Raw genomic sequence first — 25,890 nt, 5'->3', positions numbered from 1 at the left:
CCCCTCCTCCTTCTCCTCCGCCTTCTCCTCCGCCTCCTCCGCCCTCCCCTTTGCCCCTCCTCCCGCCGGAGCGAGCGAGCGAGATGGCGGCCGCTGGGGCTCTGGCGAAGCACGAGCAGATCCTGGTGCTCGATCCGCCCACCGACCTCAAATTCAAAGGTGAGGAGGGGGGAACCTGGCGCGGCGGAGGGGAGAGGGGCGGCAGCGGTGGGGTGTCCCGTTCCGCCTGGGCGCCGGGCCGCCTCCGGGCGCCGCGTTCCCCGCTGCCTCCCGCGGGCGGGCCGCGGTGCCGGGCGCTGCCCGCCCGCCGGGGGATGGGGGGCGCCGCCGAGCCGGCGAGCGGGATCGGCCGCCGCCATCTTGGGATCCCGCGGGGATCCGCGGTGCCGGGTGGGATCGGCCGCCCCCTCCCTGCCCCTGCCCCCGCCCGCCCCGCCGTGTCACCGCTGCGCTCGTAGGCCCGGCCCCGCAACAGCGGCGCCCGGGGACGCGGGTGTCGCTCTCCGGTCGCTGGCGGTGCGGGCTCCCTCTGGCAGCAGCGGGCAGGAGAGGCCCTGGAGCGGGTGGTGGAAGCCTTGCGGGGTTCCAAGCTTCACGAGGCTGCCCGAACGCCTGGCCTTGTCCCACTTTTCCTCTCGGGCGTGTTGGGGCCCGGTGCCCGCGCGGAGCTGGTGCGGCTCTGCACCATCAGTGCCCGGCACCCGCGCCCTCGCCCCGGTGCATCCCAGTCCGGCAAAGGGCTCCGCGCCCTTTCCCAAGAGCTGTCATGTCTCAGGCAGGCTGTCGGAACGTAAACAGGGAGCTCGCCTCTTTCCTGGGAATGAGGGAAATGGAATGCGTGCCTTTCGGAAGTTTTATGTGTGTTGCGTGCCGACCGCATGGCTGTGACTGCTGACGTGCTGCTGTCAAAATAGGTCCCAGCTAGTGCTGGTATCGTGTGTGTCTGTGGTTTTCTCTCCTCTTGAATTAGATAGTTGTGAAAGGAAAGACTCTGTCAGAAATGAGTGGTCGTTGAAAGGCAAGGGCGTAAAAAAAAGCCTGTCAGAACATATAGTTTTTGTGATGATTTCTTATACCTGTAAGGGGCATTGAGAAAAATCTCAGAACTTTTCAGATTTGGAATCATCAGTATTAGATTTTTATTTTTATTTTTTTATTTTTATTTTAATTTTTTGAAGAGTAGTTAATGTTATGTGAACTTATGTTTTTAACTGTTGTGACTGGTGTCAGCACATGTACGTGCCTAATCCTGTACATTCGTCTGTTTTCCACTTTTAGTATGCTCATTTTTCATTGTTTTAGTGAACAGAATGGAATTTATGTTGTTGTAAAAATCTTCCACGGACAACTAGAACAAATGAATGTTTGTATTAGAACAGAACACTGTATTCCCCCAAAATACCTTTGGTCTGGCCTGGCATTTAGATAAATTAGCAAACTATACTTGTTTTATCGATCTGTCAAATCAATTAAACCCCAGCATCTAATTATGCATATTAATTTCTCGATAGCTTAAATTTTAAATTTTTTTATATTGCACTTCCATACACAGACTCAAAACCGTTGCAGGAACTTGTCATTTTCACTGCCGATCTGGCTGCACTCACATTTCAGTATGCTGTGTCCAGAACAGGTTGATGCAAGAGCAGATTGGGGGAAAATGCATTATTTTTTTTTTTTTTAATTAAAAAAAATATGATCTGTCTAATTGAAAGCCTGCAAATGTTGAGATGTCTTTGAGCTGGAACTAAGCTGTATTGATGTGATATGAAATAGTGTGTTGATAAAATAAATACTAGATTAGAAATTCTGTCCGTGTGAAGCTGTTGCCAGTCAGTGAACTTTATTGTGCTGTATGTTTATGCACTTAGAGCATGAAATTTGTATTCTTTAGGCATAAACTTCGGTTTCAGGCTAATGCATATATTAGGAAAACTTCTGTAGAGCAGACTAAGCAAAAACAAAATATGAAGCATAATGAGACTGCAGCACTCTCTATTACTGTACTATTGCAGTAATATACTATAGAAAGTGCTATCAATTGAGAGAGCATTGAGTGCACTCTTAAGAAATATTTTCTAACTGCTTATTATTTAGAGGTGTTTAAAAAGGTTTGTGGGACACAGACTAACCCAGTTCTACAGTACTGTCTTGAAGAATACTGTATTGACAATAATGAATTCTGAGTGTTGCCTTATAAAAAGGAATTGGTTCAGTAAGAAAGACAATATATGACTCTGAATAAATGTAGCATAGTGTAGGAAAAGCATAAAACTTTGTTAAAAGAATAAAACTATACATTTTTTCAGTGCAGTAGATTATTCAAAGTTATTTTATTGGTACAATCATCCATTTTTATTATTATTGAGATCCAGTTTAAGTCTAAGCATTTGAATTGAACAAATAATTTTATTAGTTTTCTTTCCGCAGGAAGTTATAATGGATTTGCTGACCTTTAGGGTAATAGTGAAATGTGATAGTGTGCCCCTTTACAAACAACTATTTCATTAAAAGATATGTAGTACTTAACATAAGGAGTTGTTAACAAGACTTTAAATTCATCATTGCCTGATGAAATTGCTTTTTTTATTAATAAAACCTAATTTACTCTGTCAGCAAAAATAAGGTCTGTAATACATTTATCCTTGAATTTTATTCGGCAGGATTCAAGGGGGGTTCTAAGAACATGTCCTGTGGTAGCTAACATGTTACATAGTTCCCTTGGTGTCCAAGATTGCAATCCTGTTCTTATAGTCCTTGTAGTTCTAGAAATTTCAGTCATTAATAGTGTTTGGGTCATGGTTGATTCCCTCTGACCCTCTTTGGTAGGTGGATTTCTTTGGATTCTGGAACTAGCAGAAATATCTTAAGAAAGCCCACAAAACAATTAAGTACTTTTCATAGTGTTGTGCAAATATGACAAAGGGAAAAATTGTACTTAAAAATGATGAAACCAAGAGGCAGTTGATAAACTATGTAGTACCACTTTCAGACACTCAGTATGGAGCACTGAGAATTTGCCTCGTGGCAAAATTTTGGTCTTGTACCCAGGTTCTTCAGCCATATTGCTCCTCCAGGTTGGCTTTCTGTTGTATTCGAATGTGTTTTGTTTAATTTCCCAAATCTAAAGTTGTTAGAGTTTTATTTAGGACTGTATAGGAAGAATTGAAACACAAGACACTTAAAAGCAACCCGTAAGGAAGGTGGAACATCTTCTTACTGGTGTCTTCTTTATGTGACTCATACATGTAGTCATTGTTGGTAGCTCTAGTTCAGTGAGGATTATGGGAATCTGGAATTGGTGCCTTGTGAATAAATTTTTTTTTTTTTTTTTGTAAGCAGTAGTGTAGTTTAAAAGCAACATTTGAAGTTTTAAGTTCAAAAATTTGTAGCACTGTTATGGAAGGAGTTATGGAAACTCCTTCTTCCTTAAGCCAAAGAAGCCAGTTTTGCAATTTTAAGTAACATGGATTTAAATTGATCCTGGATTATGGTAGTTTTTTAAAAAAAGATTTAAAAGCCTTCTCCAAATGTTTAAATCAGTCATAAGACATGCTTCTGCAACACCTAATTGAAAATCAACACTAGTTGATTTGATGAGCTTTGGAAGATTAGTAGACAGTGTTCAGAATTTGAATTTCATGTGTTTCAGAGGTGTCTGACTAGCAATGCAAGATTCTAACAGTGCCTTAATATTCTAAATTCATATCCTTTACTGAAGTTCTTGCTTACAAGTGTGTGAAGTCCAGTTATGTTACCTTTGTAAACATCTCAAAATAATGAGCTACTCTTTTCCTTTAACAGACTAAAATAAAATTTAGAATGTGTCTGTGAGCAGTAAATTTCCTTTTTGGTGGGTTGAGTTACTAGGAGAGATCAGTGTGACAGAGAATATTTCACTTCTGATTGTTGATCTGCATCATAGTCTGGAATTGTCAGTGTATAAAATCAGCTATCAGCTGGTGTATGTTCAAATGACTTTTCATGGGAGGTAGAGAGCACTTCACTCAAGTATTGCAGCTTATTCTGAAATGCAGATTTCAACAACCTTTTAAATAATACAGAAATATTGCCGTAGGTTATTTTGTAATCATTACACTGCTATTGGTAACACTGAAAGCCACTGGATATGTGTTGCTGCAAATCGAGAAGGTGGAATTTAAAGGCAAAAATAGCTCAATGTTAAATGCATCCCTTGCCCTCAAGGTCTGTTGCCAGAATTGGCCTAGGATGCCTTTTGGTGTGAGCAGAGATTGAAGTCCTCAAACCTGATCTTACTGCCATACTTGTATGTATCTTGATTATGTCAAATTTTATGCCTGTTTTCACTCTCTTCAAAGTACCAGTAAATTTGTGATGTCCCAATTTTCTAAGATAGCAGAAAATTGACATCCCAATCACCTATCTTCATTGAGGAACATTTTTTAAACTGAAAGAGTGGGAGTGTAGAGGGGGAAAAACTGGTTGTAAGTGATTACTAATATAGTTGTGACTTTCTGATACTTTGAAATGGTTCCATTTAAGTTAATATTTTTACTGGCTGAGAATTGCATAATGGCAATAAAATGACTCAGTATTCAACATGTAGTCTGACATTTTTTTCTTTTAAATACAAGAGCAATTCTTGGCATTGTTTGCTCTTCCTATATGTATACTTCTGTCCATTGTTTTATGGCTCAAATGTAGTATTTGTAAGTATTTTAATTTCTGTACATTATACGTATTATTGGAAATCGAAGCACAGGATGATTTGTGGGAATGTGATGAGAAAGAAAAAGAAAGATAATGTTTTTTACCTGGTGTTGCTCATTAGGTGGTATTATGTTATACAATCGTCTCTCCCACTGTGCTTGACTGCATTTAAAACTGCCTTGTAAAAATGGAGTTATATGGATCTGTGAAGTCAGGTGTGTTACAGTGTTTGATTATATTTTGGCAGAACTAGTTTGTCATTTGTTTTAAGATTCAGTAATGAAATATTTTCCTGTGGTGGTAGAGGTATACAGCAGTGAAGATTTAGAAGTTTTGTCCTTTACCTGAAAATTACAGGGCTCTGTTTTGCTTAATATTGCTGTTGCTTCACTAAACAGTGAAATACTATCCAAACCTCATATCTTGTCCTTCTAGTGTGTACCAATGATTGGTATTAAAGCTTCACCTTTGCATTGTAATTACTATAAAGTGCTTATTCATGCTGCTTGTTGATAGCATAAGCAGGTGTTCTACATCACCACAAGACATTTTTATTAATATTATAAAGACATTCTGTATTATGCATGAACAGTGTACTGTTGTTCAAGGCCAGGTTGAAAAGTAGAATTTGAGAGGATTGAGAGGAGCTGTTCTATTGCATCAGTAAATAGATCAGAATATTTAGTGCATTGACTGTCCATTGTGGAAGTATAAATTGTTCCTGTTTTGGCCTGACCATGGTTTATGAATGTTTTACTTTCTTCATCTTTGGGACATGTTTGTTAACCAGATCTTTGTGACTATCAGTCACTAAAAGGTTTTACTGCTTCCATTATAAGCCATGAATTCAAATAGAAAAGGTTTCTGAAGAGAATTTATTGTATTAAAAGTAGAAAAACCAACCCTGACTAACTAGATAAGTATTACACTTTCCAGTTTGGAAGTTGTCAGTTTACAAGGCTTGTGGTGTCAGATGAACCTGATAAGTGAGTGTAAGCTAATTTCTTTAAAAAGAAAAAAATCAGCTAAACTACTCTACTAAAATCATTTCTGAATGTGGTATTTTTGAAAATAAAAATGCATAAACGCAAGTTAGAATTTTACTTGGTTTTTCTTAAGGTGGTAAGACTTTACTTGAGGTGTGGTTATCTTGGCTTCTTGCTTCTTTTGCCTTTTAGTGTTGTTTTAGATTGTAAAAAGTTATTTCCTGGCATTTAAAATTATTTAGCAATGTAGATGTCATATTTCATTTTAGTATTTGAATGTATTTAGTAATAGATGGTTATGTAAAGGAAAACAGATATTTTCTGTTCATTCCTATATGAGCAAGGTCTTGTGATTTAAGATAGTTTGCTGAATATTGTCCTGCTGTAGGACTACGTGTTTAATTAAACATGGAAGAGGAAGAAAATAAAGTGTGTGCGTGAAATTTATAAAGATAGTCAAATTAGAACTTTTCTGCCCTTTGTTTCTCAAAATATGGTCTTACTTGGATTAAAATCTTTTTCTGACACTTCAGTGCTTGAATTGGTCTGGCCTCAATAGTAAGCAAAGCCTTAGATGAAAGAATGAAGACATTGAGGTAGGTGGAACATGGAATAAAATGCAGTGTCCCAGGCAGAGTGTGGCTGTCTGATCTGAGACCTTCTCTATCTGTGATACTGGCGATTGCCCTGACCCATGTGCAGGACTTTGCACTTGGCCTTGCTGACCCTCATGAGATTGGCCCACCTTTCCCTCCTGTCAAGGTCCCAGTGGATGGCCTCCCTTCCCTCCAGTGGATCCACTGCATTGCTCACTTGGTGTCACTTGCTGCAGATTTGCCAAGGGTGTTGTTACTTCCACTGTCAGTGTAATCCATGAAGACACTAATACTGGTCCCAGTGCACATCCCTGGGGGATATGAGTACCGCTTGCTGGTTTTCACTTGAACATTCTGGCATTGACTGGAACTCTTTGGACAAACAAACCAGACAATTCCTTGTGCATCTAACAGTCCATACATCAAACCCATATCACTCTATTTTAAGGGTAAGAATGTTGGGGGGGACCATATTAAAGGCTGTACAGATGTCCAGGTAGGTGACATGTGTAGCTCTTCCCTTGTCCATTGATGTCCACTGCAGAAGGCCGCTAGATTAGTCAGGCCTCATTTGACCATGATAAAGCTGTGTTGGCTGTCACTAGGTCCTTGCCTTCAATGCATTTTGATATATTTTTGAGGAAAATCTGTTCCATTTTTCATTAATGACCTTAGTATGGGTGGGAGTATGCTGGTACAGCTCACTGGTAATGCAAGGTTAGGAGATGTGATGAATGCAAAAAAAAAATTAGATGTGTGCTATTAATAAAACATTTTCTTAGAAGTGATGAAAAAGAAGTAAAACTACCAACTAGTACTTAATCATGGGTTTATTGTAAATGTGACAAGTCATGAAATGGGGCAAATATAGGACTGTAATTTTGTAGTGAGGAAAGTATTAATATCAAGGTTTTTGGCTTTGATGAAGCTTCATCTGAATGCATCCCTGGCAACACCTAGTCAGATAAAATGAACCCAAATGGGAATAATACAAAGACAACTTTATTAACACAAGTGAAGTGGAAGTAGAATAGCTTTAGCTTGTTAATCTTAGCAAAATGAAGACTGAAAGGGGATCTGATTGCTATCTATAAATACCTCAGCAAGGTAAGCACTGGGGAAAAGAAAATCTATCTAGACTAAAGGATAGACTTGGTGGAAAAATGAATTTGCCTTGAGTGGCTATGCATGTTTTTAGATCATTAGAAACTTAGCTGAATCTGAATCATGTCAGTCTGAATCAACCTTCTAAAAATTATGTGGGCAAAAATAGTTTTAAATTCATCAGATACCATTTTACAAAATTATTAGTTTCATGTGGACTCCAGAAAGCTTCTCCTAGGTCATGAGTTTACAATGTTCTTGGATAGTTTGGTAGGACATTAATGGTATGCAATTATGTACTTAAGCTAGAGCAGGTGTGTTGTGTTACATTCCAAAACATTGGAATAGCTTGATTGGGATATGTTTAATTTTTTTCCTTTGTAAAAAGGGATATCCATGAATTTAAAAATTATATATATGGGACTAACTGCTCTGTATGTGAAATAAACCTAGTATTTCTAGTCCATAGGGACATGATGTTAATTTAACATGTTATCATGTTTAACACTATGGTGCTAATGAGGCCAGTAAACACAGTAGACCCCCTGAAAGTAAAAACTGTTTGTTTTTTTTTAATTTAAATGTCCACTCGCCATCTACAAGGCACATTCTGTGTTATAGCTCAGGTTGGAACTCCAGCTGCTTCTGTAGCAGTGACCTGACTGGTCCTGAGAAGTGTGGCTGCATTAGCTCAGCTCAGTACTGGGATGTGAAGTTGATGAGAAAGTGGAGTTTGTGGTCCTGCCTGATCGACAAGACCGACTAAGTGCAACTTCTGTTTGAAGCAGGTGTTTTTTTACCCGAGTGACTGTAGGAAATGATGGTGCTTGGCTTTCAGTGGCTTGGCAAGTGGAGACCTGTGGCCTGTGCTTCCAGAGACTGAAAAGTCACCCTGAAACTGCAGTGATCTGTTGATGTGTTTGGGAAGCAGTCCAGTGTCAGCTAGCCTTGTCTCTAAGAGATTTTAATGTCTGATACACAAGTCTGTTTTGGCCAGGCTCTGTGTTATGAGCTGAAGTTGGATATCATGTAGCAGTCCAACAGCTAAAACTGTTTGTTTGTTTGTTTGTTTGTTTTTAAGAATTTTCTGGGCTATTTTCCATAGTGGGAGATGTCAATCCGATTGATTTTTAAAGTTACTTTGTTACACTGTTGGGATGTCGCTTGCAAGGAAACCAGTGAAAACCGCAAGAGCTTTGGTGGTCTGTTCAAGGTTTGTGTCTCGCCTCTGATACCCAGTTCTTGGAGCACATTGGGAAAAGTGCAAGGCAAGAGCTTTTGCTCAGGTCTTCTGTGGGAAGACTGATTTTCTGTGTGCCAGCTGTCATCTGAGATGAATACAAGTGTTCTGATTACTGCTATAGAATTTGAAGAGTATCTTGCAATGCAGATCAGTTAGGTGTATCCAGTGGGAGATTTCTTATATGACGATGCATATGGATTTTAAGTTGCTGGATATTTGAATATTTTAAGCGGCACATCTGGATTTTTCAGCATCACTGAAACCACTGGTAAGCTATAGCAGGTTAAATACAAAGCAAGTTTAAAAGGAAAAAGGAAAGGGAAAAGTTACTTGTTGATTTAGTTCTGTTGACCAATATGCTAGTATTCTAGAAATCTAAGAAACTCTGTAAATACCAAGCTCATTAGACATCCTACCTTATGCAAGTGAAGAGAATAGTTGCTCTAGCAGGACGGGTTTATAACATAGCCCTTACTGAACTAAATCTATACTGAAAGATTGCATATATGTATTAGTTGCTTCAGGACTTTGGGGGGATAATTTGATGGTTTAAATGTTCAAGTTAAGCACCATTGAAATATTTCTACTGTTCTTGTTATTTCAGTAGTGCGTTGGTATGAATAATACTTTATGATTAGATCCTGAAGACTTTATCCTAGTAGAATTAAGAGATACCAATTTTAGTATGCTCTTAAAATGTCTCTGACAAGAATATCAATATAATCAAGTACAGCTAAATTGTGAGTAAGAAATTCACGATATTATGAAGGTTAAGTTTAAGGTACAAGCATCCCTTTGATGTTAGTAACCAGATTGTCCTTTAGTAATGGCACTCTTTCAATAGAAAAAATGTCAGGAATAGATGTGTATTACTGACTTAGGCCTAGGCTGCTAGATTTTAAAGCTTAAACTAAATACCAGCCATAATATCTTTGGATTAGGTTATTCCATGTTATACCATCTTACAGCTAGCGGTATTTTGTTGTTGTTAGGGCTAAAGAAACTATTGCCCATATTTAACATTAAATACAAGACAGTCTGCATTTAGTCTGTATTTTATCTAATATATAAAGTAAATAATGCTCTCTTGATCAGAATTCCTGGTAATGATCTGTGGTTGTACTTTACCCTTGAGATAGATGCTTACTGCATTTTTACTGTGGTTTCTTGGCTACTAACATCATTTTAGTCACAAGCTGGGGTGAATGAGAAGTTTTGATCCAGAAAAAACATGTAAGGAAATGTTTTGTCTGCTTTGAAATGTCACTATGTTGTATTTTTGTCTTTTCTCTGTCAGAATGGCAGGCAAAAGGTTTCAGCTCCCATTTCTCTTACACCAGCCCCCAGTAAAGCCTGCATGCCAGCATCTGCACAAGCACCTCTAATAAGCTGTGTAGCCATATGCAGGCTCTGCCCCTTTGACAGAGGAAGATGAGCTATTTTAGGAATAAAAAATGGGCATTGTCTCAGCATTTTTTAGAAATAAAAATCTATGATAGACACATCAGCAGCATGAATGCTGACAGCATGTCATTGTGGAGAGCTTGGATAAAATCTGATGTTATCCCTTGTAAACAGTGGTAGGCTAGAATCAGCCCTCAGGAATTGTGGACATTGAGGTATGTCAGCTTTCTTATAAAGCCTGTTTTGCATTCTATATTTTACATGCAGGTTGATGATAAAACATAACTGTTTCTCAAGTGCCAGGGTAGAATAAGAAGTGAAAGATTCTGTAATGCTGCTCTAATATATGAACATCTTCCCGAGAGCCATGGTTATTTGTAGGTATAATTAATCTCTTACCTTCATCCACTGATTATTCCTGATCATTCATATTCATGTTTAAGTATTAATCCATGAAGCCTAAGTTATTATGCTTCATAGACCATGAATAATTTTAATGTAGGTGATTTGTTAGAGTTGGGATTTTTCTTCCAGTTGGAAAAGGTATTTAAATGGTCATGGTTCTGGTATTTCAAGAGGAAACTTCATTTATGTTCAATGGCAATGTATATGTTCTCTTCAGATTTTTTTCATAGAGGTCTGCATATTAATTTCTTAAAACAAATTTATGGAAATAAACAAATTCCACTCACTTTCTCTTATGTCAGCTATGTCACCTATGTTTTTTTCGGATAGGACTATAAAATTTGATTTTGAGCAATAAAGTGCTTTGGGTATATTTTAAGATTGATTTTCTTATCTGATAGTCAAGGTAGTTTTGACTTGCTACAGAACACAAGTATTTCTCATTTTTAGACATCTTTCCTTCAGTACCTCTGGTGGAAGGTGGTCTGGTCAAGGAATACTTAAGTAAGCTAGACATAGTATGTCCAAGGACTCTGGTGCAATGCACACGTGAGTGCTGAGGGAGCTGGCAGGTGGACAGACAAGCTGACAGGAACCTTGTGAAGTTCAACAATAAGTGCAAAGTCCTGAAGCTGTGCAGGTTGGGATCTGACCAGCTGGAAGAGCAGCTTTGCAGAAATGGCCCTGAGCATCCTGGTGGCCACGAAGTTGATAATGAGCCAGCAATGTGCCCTTATTACAAAGAAGCCAGTGGTGTCCCAGGCTGCAGTAAGAGGAATGTTGCCAGCTGGTTGAGGGAGGTGATCCTCCCCCTCTCCTCCGCACTGGTGAGCCCACAGCTGCAGTGCTGGGTCCAGTTCTGGGCACCCCAGTACAGGAGTGACATTGACATGGACACCATGGAGAGAGTCCAGAGAAGAGCCAGGAAGATGATGAACTGGAGCATCTCTCTTGGAGGAGAGGCTGAGAGAGCTGTGGCTACTCCAGGCTGGAGAACTGAAGGCTTGTGAGAATCTTACTGATGTATAAAATACCTGAAGGAAAGGTGCAAGGATGGAGATGAGTGCCCATGAGCAGACCAGAGGCATTGGACACACCTTGGAACACAGGAGCTTCCCTCTGAACATGAGAAAACACATTTTTACTCTGAGAGTGACCAAGTAGTGGCACAGGTTGTACAGGGAGGCTGTAGAGTCTCTATCCCTGCATGTATTCCTTTCTGTCTATGGTGCTGGGTGGCTGGCTCTTGGTATCCCTGCTTGAGCAGGGAGTTTGGGCCAGATGACCTCTAGAGGTCCCTTCCAGCCACAACCATTTTGTGATTGCTATGTCAAATGATGGGAAAGAAAAACAATTCTATTTTGGCCTAATTAAAAAATTCCCTATAACATCATACAAATATAGATTACATGGAGCTTTCTTAATTTGACTTACTCTTTCTTTACTCCATTGTTGTATTTGATTCTGGCAGAAGAAGTTGCTGGAGATCTTATTCTGTTCCTCTCAGGTCTATCGGAAAAGTCAGTTTACTTGGTCTCAAAATCTGTCTTACTTGGTTTACAATATCACTATTAGTTTTTATTCTGCTGACTTGAGCTTCTTTCTCATTTATTAGGGCTCAAACTGTCAAATGCAGTAAATGAGTTTTCTTTGTCTGCCCAACCTGACTGTATTGTGCACCCAAAGAAAACTACCTTGAGTTTGTTTTAGCTAAAGTGCATTGAAGTGTTCTGTATGTTTCAAGTGCTCTTGGAAATTCAAAGGTGATGCAGCAGCTTTTAAAAAAAAAGCATTCCACTTAAAGCATATAATCCCCATATTTTTGAGGTTAATACTGTAACACATTTTAAGGAGTTTGGATTCCTTTTGCCAGTCTGTATGTTTTTTATGTGTACTTACATTGTTTTTAGATGTGGCTGAATGTATCACTTAGCTGTGTCAATTTACAGCTTAAATAAACTTTAATTCAGTGCATGAACTAGAATGTTTTCTGGAAGAATCGGCTTAGATATTGGCTTTTGCACCAGCTGCAGTTCATTGTCTTAAATTGAAGCGGGCAATATGCTTAACACTTAAGCTGTTTCATAGAATGCTGTTGATTTTGTTAAATAATGCATGCTCATTTTTGTACAACTCTACAAGTGATCTGCCTTCTAATTATCAAAGATTTTGTGTACTTAATAAAATTATAATTTATTCTTATCCAATTTTATGTAGAGGTGATATTTTAAGACAGGCTTTTTCTGTACATTATGGCAGCCTTACTAATTTTGCGTGGAGCTTCTTGCTGACCAAACCTACCCCCCTCGTAGAAGTGCTTTGTTTGTTCTGTACAGATAGAGATTCTGACATGGGTCTCTCACCTTTGCCAGGGATACCAAGCCTGTGTAGGTTTATCTAAGTTCTTCCTTCCCACACTAGGAAGGTGTGTTCACATTGTCATTTTTTCCCTGATGTTTGACTGTCTCAGATGGTAGAAAAATGGGTTTTGAAGCTGGGACAGTGAAGGAGACCTGAATCTGAAATGGAAATAACACCGTTGATGAAAAAGATCTCTGTTCAGGTCCTACCTATCCAGTAATATGTATATTTTGGTTTTACTGCATTATAACTGGCAAGCTTGTGGAAAGCTGGGAAACTTGGCACTGTTTCAGCAGTAGAAACTGGCTCTGCAGAATTCGTGGCATTTCTTCCTGCCCACTAGTTGCTGTAGTCCAAGCTCTGTAGTTGCCAGAGGCAACCCCAGCATTAATGTTGTGTGGTGACTGCACTGCAAGATAGCTGAAATAGAAACTCAGCACACAAAGTTTTTTGATAGGTCTGGTATTTTTGAGTGTGATTAGGCAGGTGTCTGTCCTTTCCAAAGGCCTTTGTAAGTCAAAGTGACAGGAAAACCCATGGCATGAATTGTCACTGCTCCATTCAAAACCAGTTGGAACAAATTGGCACTTTCACAACCTTTATTCCAGGAAGATGCTGTAATTGGTGTCTTGAATTTACACTACTAAGAGAGTTATTGAACTCCGTGTCCCCTCTGAAGTAACTCTTGACTTCCAGAGGTTATTGGATTGAGATTACAGGTTTATAAAGCAGTGACCTCTTGTCATTAGATATCATGTTACATTGATATGTAGCCTGAGAATTTTATTAGTTGAATTACCACAGCTTCTGTGTGTACAGTTAGACATAAGCCTATCTGAGATTTAAATGCTTAAATAAAAATCTGCTTGGACCTGAGTATCATGCAAGCAGCAGGTGAGATGCTATTTTTGAGATTATAATGCTGCCCTGGTGTAGCTGAATATTTACTGAGATGAAGTGGGTGTGCATTTGTCCATTTTGATGCATGAGCAGAATGTTTGTATCCATCTTTGCCAGTTCTTTTCCTTGTTTACATGCAGTCTATGTAGTACAATCCAAACATTTCTCCTTCCTGGTTCTTCTGCCTGTGCCCCACATTTTTCCTCAAGATCAGTTGTAGTTTAGGCTTTTGCACTTAGGCTGTTACTGCCAGCTTGTACTTAATTTCCCACTCCTTCAAAGGTAGTGGTGTTTATGTTTGCATAACAGTGAACTCTAGAATCTCTTTCGGGTGTTGCAGTTTCTTTTTTGAAGGGTATGTCATGCTAACTTAGATCATGTAGCTCCTCTGAAAGGTACTAATTTTTTTTTTTTTTAAATTTACTATCCTTCTGTCTGTTCCTGCCTGTCCCTGCTCCAGATCTGTGGTGCTGGTTTGCCACTAAACTACCAAACAGCTGGGTTCTGCAGGAACAGTGAAATTCAGTCATTTCTTCCTTTTGTGCACCAATTTGTTACCACCTATTTATTAAATCTGATGGTTGCAAGTCTTGAGAGTCTTTATACAGCTATTTTCTTTAAAGCTTTTAGAAAGCAGGTAAAAGGTAAAGCTGTCATAAGCATCCTCTAGATCTTGAAAAAGATTTCAGTCACCTCTGAAAGAAATGTCTGATTCTAAAAAATGTCCCCGAGCTAAATGCTTTTTTTGTGAAGTATCCAGGAAATGCGAAGGAGGTCACTGCATTCATGTACCTGAGAAAGAAAAGCAGATTTCTTTTAATTATCTGAGGTGTTGAAACTGACAGTAAATAGCAGAGTAATTTGAATTATATATTGAATCCTATCTCATTATTGCACACTTTAAAAAGGCAGGCATGAAGAGACCTTTCATGTCTCAAAAGAAGCAGAACATCTTATTTTAGTTTAACAGCCAGTTTATCATCAGTTTATAAATTCACTGTTGCTTTGTCTTGAAACAAGCTGGTTTTGAATAGTATAGCTCCTTTCCTTGATGACTGTGCTTTTCAAAATGAGCCTCTGAACTGTGTAATTTTTTTCCTTTGTGCAGAGTGTCCTAAGTAAAAGTAGTTGAGAAGATTGAAAAGCAGACCACCTCATGTTGCCTAGAGTTGCAATTAAAAAAAAAGTAACCCTCAAGTTTGAAAGTCAGATTCAAAGTGCTCTTTGCCTCTGGGCACTGCAAAAGCAGTGGTTATTAGATGACTAATAGCTTAGGTGGTTTTTAGTTAAACTCCCAGAATAACTTCCTCAAAAATGTGTGTGTAGCTTGAAAAAAATACGTTTGGTGTGTTATGAGTGTATCACCAGTCTTAGAATGAGAAGAGTATTCAGCTGCCTGGTTTTAGTTCAGTTTGTGGTATGGGTGAAGGGAGGGGGTTTTTTTTTATCTCCCTCTATAGGTAAAGACAACTGGATCATGCAAGAACAATCAAAAAGATAAGCGGCAGGAGACTTTCAAGTAATTTTGTAAATCTTGGGGGCTGTGTCAAATTTGCCGGATTGAGAGAATGATTTACTTCATCCACCATGTAAAGTCAGATCAGAAGTGAAGTTTCAGACGAATAATACCAGTTCCTATTTTGTCAAAAGAATCTCACTGAATGTAAACCTAGCTTGCATGTATCTTTATATGCATCTCAGTGTTCTGGTTCTCAGTGATTCTCATTTTAGTCTTTATATTTTTGTATCTCAGTGTTTTGTATTAGGACTGTTTAACACTCTCTCAAAATCAGGTACTTGGAATGACTTATAGAAGTAAAAGCATCAGTCAAATAGTGAGCCCTCTAGTGTAGTAATGTGTTTGATAGCGGGCAGAGCTTTTTCCTTCAGAGAAGTGCAGACTCCTCTCTGGAATAATGTGTTCAGACTTTTCTGAATTGACTTCCTATGTCTCATGAAATTAGTGGTTTTGTTGTACCTTACCACTTGTCGTATCACTTTTATTTTTCATCCAATTTAATCTGAAGTTTGCTTTCATTGTAGTTTTTTTAATGGAAAAGTGGTTGCGTTTTCGATACTGATAAAAATTATTTTGTAGTTATTTAATGTGTAGTTTCAAAGAACTATAAAGAAGGTTCTTAAAAGTTAATGTACACATGGAATTTTCTTGAATAAATTTCATGCTCATATGAAACACCATTTTTCTAGAGCCCTTGCAGTCTTGCTTTCAGATGACACAAACATAAGGAAGATTAACACTGCTCAGAATGCTGTGAACCTTATTTTTTGTGCTGTTACTGTGTGGCATTGCATGATGGTGATCTCTGCTGGAAGATGTGCTTTTGCAGCTTGATATTAGAATTATGCCTCTTGTCCAGACTTGGAAGGAATTCCTATCCTGAAGGTTTAACATAAATACAGTTTACAGAGTACACTGCATTGAATACATAAATATAGCAACTTCAACTACAATAGCAACTATTGCTTTTCTGTGGATCAGTTAGAGTACCTGGATAAACAGAGTATCATCTCTCTTGCTTATTTTGAGTTTAAAAGAGGAGATGGATACCTTGTTCTTTTAACTCTATAGGAGGTCAGAAGCCGACAGAAGTTGAAATCTCAAGAGCAGTTGACTATGTTTTAGTCTCAGTGTTTACTTTCTTTAAACAATAGAAAGAGTTTCAAAGAATGCGTGACTTCTACTCCTGAAGAACAATTCAGCGAATTTTACTTTTGCATGTGACCAGTACCATCAAATATTAAGAATGGTTTGGTAGGAATAGCATATACATATATGAACCACTTGTGCCAGCAGCTCAAGTCTGTTGTAGTATTTAAGAGTTCTTGATTGCTGTAATGTATATTGTTATAACTAAGGTGATAGAGCACTCTTTGCATGTAACACAGGGTCTATGCCTAACAGGTGTATGATTTAACCTGCTTTTAGCAGTTTGTTGGCAACAAGATGTATTTTAAGAGTTACTTGTATTGTATAAACAGATTTCTTCTCCAGAGATGCATGTATATTTTAAAAAGACCAACCTTTTTTTCAGGTCCCTTTACAGATGTAGTAACTACAAATCTTAAACTACGAAATCCATCAGATAGAAAAGTATGCTTCAAAGTGAAGACCACAGCACCTCGTCGATACTGCGTGAGGCCAAACAGTGGAATTATTGACCCAGGATCATCTGTAATTGTTTCAGGTGAAAATAAATATGTGCAGTTGTAGGTTAAGTGTTCTTAAGGCCTTTGATGCAGTTTCCTAATGCTTGATCCTGAAGACTGTTTGAAGTATGTCAGCTTTTTAAAAACTTTTTATTTTTAAATAGAAAGGCCATCATTAGTGTGATGGTTACTTGATGTAGAGCTGCAATGATACATGAAGAAATCCTCCATGTAGAAATTCTTGCCTTTGTCACATTTATTTGTGGTTCTCTAAAAGGAGGAAAAGCAAGTTGAAAATGGGCAGTGACATTAACAGTACCTTTGCCTCAGACTATTATATGGATGTTTGTATCCTGAAGTAGAGCATGTTTCTTGGCTGCTCTGATGTGCTTAAAGTATAACATTTCACAGTTCATAGCATTTAAGAAAAGAATAGTTTACTATTGTATCTCGTAGTTTTTCTCAAGAAAATGGGAAGACTAGATACTAGTCTGCAGATTTGGTAAATGATTTTTGTAGGTCATTCTCCTCACCATTTTGTGGTAGAATCTCTAGAATAAGGAGAATTCAGGTTGTAGATATTACAGGCAATACAGGTGTGAACTCCCAGATCTCCTAGGTCTAGAAAACTGATTATTTTAGAACCCTTGGAGACCTCTGTAGCAAAGCAAAAGGGAAATAAGGGAGCAATCCTCAGGGCTTTTCAGATCCACATTCTTACACCCTTTGGGAAGTCTAAAAGAAGCTGGAGAACTGTCTTCAGGTGATGTGTTCAAATGATGCAAAGAGGAATGCAAGACAAGTTTATGACTGATTAAAACCTCAGAGTAACTTTTCTTGGACGAGTTTTCTAATCCGATATGATCTGTAGAAAGGGGCCCTTTAAAACTTCATTATTGCTTGCCGTGGGCAGTCCAGCATCTGGACTCGTGATACTTTTTCACTCACTTGGGGATGAAAGATGATTTTACTGAGAATTGATTTAAGATTCAAATAGTCAAAAACTTCTTTATTTCCATCTTCAACTACCACTTACAGCCATTTCGCCTTAGCTGTGTGTTTGACCTGGGATCTGGGATTTTTCCACTGGGTAGTTCAATATAACAATAAAGATCTTGCTGGCATTTCTCTTCAGGGAATTGAATAGATTGAGGGATTACATCCTGTGTGTTTTCATAGTTATAAATCATCTTTTTAAAGCTTTAAATATTTTGGTTTTTCAAATGAGTCAGTACTGGAGCTGTAAACAATATTGTGGCTTCAGGATCTCCAATAAAGGGAAGCATGTCACACTGCTTGAGTCTTCAGTTGGCATGGCAGGAAGTCTTTGATGTGCCTATTTCTGTATTACTGGATTCTCATGCAGTTATTCAGCTACAGTGACCTCAAGATGTTTTCAAGAGCCATTGTTTAGTTACAGTGATTCCACAGTGCTTTTCAGAACTAAGTTCTCTTCTCCACAGTGTCAGCTTCATATTTTTGTTTTTAGGCATATAATTTCTTTTGGGTCATTTGCTAAGATAAGTGCACAGATTATTTTTCTAGTGACCTGCTTTATCTCATCAGTCTCTCAGCTGAATGTTTTCAGTGCTGAGTCATCTTTCATATAATTAAAAATAGATTTCTCTCATATTGTTGTGCAGAGAGAAATAACTATAGGATACTGTGGGCTGAAGCTCTTATGTTCAAAACTGATTATTGTGGTAGTGTTAGCTGTCTTCAGCCTGTTTAATGCATTGTGCTGATTCACAGCCAAGCCAGTTTTTAAATTCATTGTTGGAAATGTGATTTTAAGGAAGTTCACTGACATTTTTAAATCATTTATTACTTTTTATCTGTGAATCACTACGTAACCTTCTTCAGCCATATTTTTTCATTTTTTCCAGAAATACAGATTCCGTAAGAGCTGTTTTTCTTTACATTGATACCCTGAATTTACTATTTATTATCCTGTCATGTATTGTTTGCTGTTAACTTGTTAACAGCAATTGCTTGTTGTTGGGTTTTTTTCATAATATACCATGTTACTCTTGCTCCTTCACAGCTTGTTACTGTTACTTGTTAATGTTTTTCCCTCTGCTTTTGCATTTTTCTGGCTATATCAGTATCTCTGCCATAGCTTTCTCATTGCTATAAAATAGGTACATATATAGGTAACTGTTATAGGACTCTATGTATTTTTTTTTAATATTTTTCTGAAACTGTCTCTGCTTCTCTTAATTTTGTGTAAAGATATATTGAACTGAAATTCTCATTCTGTGGAAGACAGGTGTATGTACACTGCAAAATAATTTATCTCTCCAGTTCATTGATTCTTCATCCTCTGGTAGATCAAATTGCAAGTCTATTCCCACATACACATATTTAGATGTAATTTTTTTTGGTCTCTTTTACTGGATGTTTGTTCATATTTGTATATGAAATATCTTTTCCTATATTAATTTCAGAAATAATCATGTTGGCCACACCAGACTCTGACCTCTCAGTCCCTTTTTCTACAGTGTATGCACTGTCTTTGCATTAAAAACTTTGAGTGTCTGTTCAGTGAGGACTAAATCTGAAGTGGTTGCTGTATGCACATGCTTGCTGTAGTGATTAGCTGAAGAATCACAGTTTTATTTTTTCCTTTGGAACAGTAATGCTGCAGCCTTTTGACTATGATCCAAATGAGAAGAGTAAACACAAGTTTATGGTACAAACAACCTATGCACCACCAAATATTACAGATATGGAGGCAGTGGTAAGTAAAATTGGAGTAAAATGGCTGATGTATTTTTTTCCTTAAAAATTTTGGCTTAACTATAAACGATTCACGTTTTTGCAATTCCTTTTTGAAGAATTGGGTTTTCTCTGAACAAGGTCACCTCATAGAACTTGCCTGTAGTGATTAACATAGAGGTTACTGAATGGAAATAGGAGTGAGTCTAAGGTAAGGTCAGTTCAGTGTTAAAATATGGGCATATTATACCTTTATATGCAGCTAATTGAAAAGGGATAAACAGATTGAATTTGAAGGAATCAAGAGTTTATTCAAACAACAAGCCTGAAACTGTATGTAAATGGGTTCATTTGGTATGAAAAGTGTTTAAGTGAAATGTTGAATGGGATTATAATGAATTAAAACATTTTTGAGACTAAGATATGTCTCCCTACAAGATACCAAGTGCTGGCTAAAAACAGCACAAATGATAGATTTATTTTCTGTTTTAATAGAACATGTAGCTTTAGTTCTTAGGCTGGTTTGGTCTGATGCAAGATCCAAAAAGAAGGTATGTAGGTTTGTGCTTGTTAGTTCAGAAGTAAGGGGCCTGTTTCTGATTTTACTGGCTGGCACCAATGGGAATAAAGCCCTCAGTTGTCAGAACATGCCTTTTAGTGTGTATGTGGACTCACATAAATATGTCCTAAGGTGGAGGTCAACGTTGCACATGCTTCTAACTCTACAAAATATTTCAAGTAATGCCTGGGTTCACACAGGTACATTTGATGTTCACTCAAGGCACAGGAGGAGAGAGGAAACAAAGGATAAAGATGAGATTTTATAAATTGCTGAAATCCAAGAGACCTTTTGGGCTCTGTCCCCTTATATGAAGGCAAAGATTACAGTGGCATCACTCTTCACTGGAAGCAGTGGAAAACCTTCTAGATTTCGTGAAGCTTTGGAGACTTGAATGTTAGCACTATCTGCCTTTTTGAACTGGTTTGTTTTTCTTCATCTGCTCTAGTAGCTCTTGGTTATGTTTGATAAATGAAGCCTGCCTGTTTGTTAAGGATATAAAAACCATCTTCAGAAATACCTTTCAAATAACTGCTTTTTAGTGAGTTCAGGTATACAGTACTGAGAAACAGATCTTGCAGAAAATTGCTAATTGTAGTTAAAAGTGACTGTATAACTAATACTACTGCTGGGAAAAAAAATAAGAAGCATGTTATGAAAAACCTGAATATTTGAATCTGTAACACCTATAAGGTAACAGGAGGACCAATTAGAAAAATTGCTGCAGACTTCAGTCTCTGAGCCTGAGAATTTAAGGCAACTACATGAAAAAAAAAAAAAGTGCACACTTTGAAAGTTAGTTTTCAGTTGAGTAGGAGATTCCAGCATAGTTGAGTTATTTAAATATACTGAGAACCATTAAAATTTAAATGTTTTTTATAAACAGCTTTGAAAAATTCTCTAGGCTCAAATTGTCACATGATATGCAGTAAAAGGAGAAAGTGGTTTAAAGTCTAAAATTTGAAGAACTAAAGAAATTTACTCTAGAACACATGTAGAGTCACTAAAAGGTGTCTTTCAATCTTTTATTTAAAATCAGTGCTTTCAGGATGGGATACAAGGAGTACATTTACTGAGGCATAATAGGGCTAGAACTTTTCTTTTCAAACTGACTCAGATGCTACTTGTTTCTCGTTGTGTGTTAAGAAACCGCTCTTTTGTCACCTCCCCGTGTCATACAAACCTCTGATGGATCCATCCTTGCATTCAGTTTACTCTTTTTCATTTCCAGACTTGAATAACCATCTCTAGCTTTTGTTACTTCACAGCAGTGAGTGTAAACAAAAAGCATTGTTCATAAGCAAGTCTGAAAATTGCAGGGAGGGTAAGCATGGTATTCAGCTGTATAGGAGGTCAGTGCTGAGAGCAAGCTCATGAAGTGTTGAGATGTTTGCATGAGTCCGGCATGTTAAATAACTGTATTAATTGTTTTCTTAGTGGAAAGAAGCAAAACCTGATGAGTTGATGGACTCCAAATTGAGATGTGTGTTTGAAATGCCCAATGAAAATGATAAACTGGTAAGTAAGGAATAAGAAACTGTCATACACTGACTGGTAGGATCTCACAGGAATTTCAGGGTTTTTTTTAACTTACTTGATTTAATGACTAAATGAATCGATGGAATTTGTACTAAATTAGACAGGAGGGTTGTTCAGTATATAGAATCATGGAAAAGCCCAGATAAAGGGACCTTGAAATAGCGTCTGGTCCAAGATCTTGTCCCAAAGGGAGCATACTGTCCAACCACATCTTAAAAAACTCCAGCAGTGGAGAGCAGTGCCAAACAGCTATATTTTTGTTATTTTTATACTTTTTAGTTTTCAGATGCAATCTCAGTTTAATCTTGGGGGGATGGGGTTGTAGGGTTTGCTTTGTGGTTGGGGTTTTTGGGGTTGGTTTATAGTTTTTTCTTTCTTTTTTGGAAAGGATAATTTATGAGATGAAGGTGTAAGCTTCCTAAATGTGTGTTAAACAGTAAAAACATACAGGTTGAGCATAATAATTTTTATTATCAAAGCACTTAGTTGTCTACTTTCTGGCTTTAATTTATAAAGTGTGTAATATAGTGAGAGAAATTTAATGGACTATACAAAACTACCTCCTTTTGTACTTCCTTCTAAGAAAATGTCCCTAGGGACAGAGGAGCTTACTCTTTAATTAAAAAGTCAGCTACTCTTAAGGGGCTTTAGGCCCTTCTAGGGCCAGCTCTTTAAGGCCATTTTTCTTAGAGTGCAGGAGCTCTCCATCCTCATGTGTAAGAAATCAAACAGGCTGGAAAATGGCATGGCTGAGCAAGGATCTACTCCTTGCATTGAGTAAGAAGGCAATGAACAGCCAGTGGAAGCTGGACTTGTGAGTTGGGAAGTACAGGGGTATGGTTTAGGGGTGTGTAGGGGTGGGATCAGGAAAACTAAGGTGCAGATAAAATAGGATGTGACAAGGGATGCGAAGAGTAACAAGAAGGGACTCCGTAAGTATGGAGTGTGTTAGAAGAGAAAGGACAAGGAGAATGAACCCTACCTGATAAACAAGAAAGGAGAACTGGTGACAACAAATACGGAGAAGGCTGAGGTACTCACTGTCTTCTTTGCCTCAGTCTTGACTGGCAGTCAGGCTTGCCAGGTCTTGGGGGCTCTCATGGTTGAAAAGCTGGACATGAATCTACGGTGTGTGCTCCAGCCCAGAAAGCCAATTGCATCTGGGACTGCACCACAAGAAATATGGCCAGCAGGTCAAGGGAAGAGATTCTCCCTCCTTCTACTCTGCCATTGTGAGACCCCAGCTGAAGTCCTGAGTGCAGCTCTGGGTTCCCCAACATAAGAAGCATGCTGGAGCAAGTCCAGAGGAGGGCCATGAAGATCCTCAAAGGGCTGGAGCAACTTTCCTATGAAGACAGGCAGAGAGAACTGAGGTTGTTCAGCCTGGAGAAGGCTCCATGGACACCTTCATTGCAGCAGCCTTTAACACAGGCAGATACTGATAGCACAAGGGGGAAAAATTCTCAACTAAAAGAGGAAAGATTTGGGTTAGATGTTTGGAGGAAATTCTTTGCTCAGGAAGTAGTGAGGCACTGGAACAGGTTACTCAGAGAAATAGTGGATGTCCCATCCCTGAAGGTGTTCAACGCTGTGTTGGATTAGGCTTTGAGCAGTCTGATCTGGTGAAAATTGTCCCTTCCTGTAGTGGGCCTTGGGGGGGAAGGGGGGTGGAACTAGATCTTTGAGGTTCCTTCCCACCCAGACTATTCTGTGATTGTGTGGTTTTGAGCAGGGCTGTGGGAATTAGATAGTTAATTTTAATATTGTTCTTTTCACAGCTTTTTGTGACTCTTCAAAATTAGTAATGTGTATTTCACATGCTGTCAGACTTAATTTTCATGTTTGTGCAGCACTTTATTTTCCTTCACTTTAAGGTATCATAAGCACAAAACATTTGTGTTGCACATACTTCATAGGAGTTTGTGACATGACCTGTTCTGATTTTACTTTTTGTTTCTTACTATTGCAGGATTACTTTCTTTTATTTTTTCCCCCCCAAGTTCAAATGCTCTTTGGTGTATTTTATGCCCTCTTTTGGATGCCTCCTGTGTCAGTGTTAAGCAGCTAAAATATTAATTTGTGTCTCAGTAGAGTGTAGTACCAGGTAAACAGTGCAATCTTCTCTTGCTTTTTTAATACTTGAGCTAATCAGAATTGAACTGTCAGTGTCTGTTCAGCTTACTGTAAATATAAACCTCATTGAACTATATTAGTAGCTTCATTGTTTCACTTTTAAGCTGTGGATGATTTTTCTCTAGGTAAGTAAATTCTCAAATCATTCTTGATGTTTGTAGAATGATATAGATGCAAGCAAATCCGCCCCAGTACTGAACACATCTAAGCAGGATGGACCGATGCCAAAACCACATAGTGTTTCACTTAATGACACTGAAACAAGGAAGCTCGTGGAGGAGTGCAAAAGACTTCAGGCAGAGATGATGAAGCTGACAGATGAAAATCGGCACCTGAGAGTAAGTTCTGCGTCCACATTTATACTGAAGTGGCTTCACTCTTCTTGATTGAAAGCTCTGGTTTCTAATTAGGCCAAAAGATGTATATTCCAGCAAGTAGATAAAGCTGTTAAAATGTCAGGATCAATTCATAATGTGACTTTACTGTCCTGTGTATAATGTATATTTTGAACTTGATTGAGACTTTGTGATTGTCATGGATGAGACATTGAAGCTGCATAATTTTCTTCTTAAATGAAGTGGTCCTATTTAAGGTGACCTTAGTTGCTTGAAGTCTAAGTTGAAGCTACTGAATTAGTAGTTTTGTAAAAGTGCTTTATTTTTCATTAATAATGAATGAGATCTAGAGCAGTAACATTTTGTATTACAAACAGCTAGTGAACAAGAGCAGTTGTTTGGCCAGAGGAGGTAAGCAATCACTACTTTCTTGTACCTTTATGTAAAGGTGTCATTTCAGTGGTCGGTAACTAGTGAATACATGACTTTGTGTCTTTTCTATATATTTGCTTTTGTAACAGTTCTGACAATTTCATTGGCCATTAAAGAATTATGAAATAATACGATGTCTCCACACCTGTTTTTCTGATGACATTGACACTAAACAAAGCAGATATTTCTCCTTAACAATAAGGCATTACTGCTTGATTTTAATTTTGACACTTATTAAGTAAGAGCAGAATGCTTCATTGGGCCTAGCAAGATTTTTGGTATATTTTTTAAGCAGAGAGAGTAGTGAATTACAGTCCTTATTTAAAATATGGTTTTTTATGTTCTTATTTTGGATTTTGGTGTGATGTAATGTTGTATGTGCTGGGTTTTTTTTTTTTTAACTTTATTTAAATATTCACCAGTAAATATGGCCTTTTGAGTTCAGTTTTTGCTATCCTAGTGATGTATTGATGGCTTTTTTTTCCATCTGTGTTTTTTCTTCCCCTTAGGATGAAGGCTTGAGGCTCAGAAAGGTAGCGCACTCGGATAAATCTGGATCACCCACAACTCTGGCCCTCAGAGATAATGGCTCTAATTCTCTTCCTTCACTTCTTGTTGTAATTGCAGCCATTTTCATTGGATTCTTTCTAGGGAAGTTCATCTTGTAGAAAGAATGAGTGAGAGAAGCATGCAAAACTGCAGCTTCCTTTTTTTTTTTTTTTGTTTTTGTTTTTTTGTTTTTGTTTTCTCTTGGCCAGAAAAAGGTTTGTTTACCTACCACATCATGGGTAGTATGGCCCGAGCGGCCGTTCTTGTGTACAGCATCATAACAGGCTTTGCCTTTAATGATCTCGCACGGTTAGAAAACACAATCTGAAAAGACAAACTGTTCAGCTGCTGGACAAAATTGTACATTCAGTCATCAATAGCAGGTATCAGTTGCACAGTCAGTCCTTTATGAAAATTCATGAATAAAGAATTGTTCTTTCTTTCTGTGGTTTTAATAAGAATTCGAAAATTGTTCAGAGTCTTGTAAATGTTATTTTAATAATCCTTTAAAATTTTATCTGTTGCTGTTACCTCTTGACAAATGATTTATTAGATTGCTAATCCCACTCATTCAGGAATATGACAAGAGGTATTCTGGGGGAAATGGTGCCTCTTACTGTGTAAATTTTCTCCTTACCTTACTTTGCTAATATCATGGCAGAATTTCTTTCTTATTCCTTGTGAGGCATTGTTGAGAGTTCTTCATCCTTAACAGTCCTGTCCCATAATATTTAACATGACAAAAGAAATAAAATTGTTAACAGAT

General features: G+C 38.1%; 1 protein-coding gene across 1 annotated transcript; it reads left to right on the top strand.

Annotated features, from left to right (window-relative positions):
* Positions 1–25,890, top strand: VAPA (VAMP associated protein A). The gene is made up of 6 exons (XM_059858028.1): positions 1–159; positions 16,745–16,897; positions 19,496–19,599; positions 21,574–21,654; positions 23,970–24,146; positions 25,085–25,890. Exons 1-6 carry the CDS (start codon positions 84–86, stop codon positions 25,241–25,243), a joined length of 750 nt encoding a protein of 249 aa, XP_059714011.1. The 5' UTR covers positions 1–83; the 3' UTR covers positions 25,244–25,890.

Source organism: Haemorhous mexicanus, chromosome 1, assembly GCF_027477595.1.
Source record: "Haemorhous mexicanus isolate bHaeMex1 chromosome 1, bHaeMex1.pri, whole genome shotgun sequence".
In the NCBI taxonomy this organism is placed as follows: Eukaryota; Metazoa; Chordata; class Aves; order Passeriformes; family Fringillidae; genus Haemorhous; species Haemorhous mexicanus.
The sequence above is the reverse complement of the archived record's forward strand: the minus strand, read 5'-3'. Positions and strand labels throughout refer to the sequence as shown.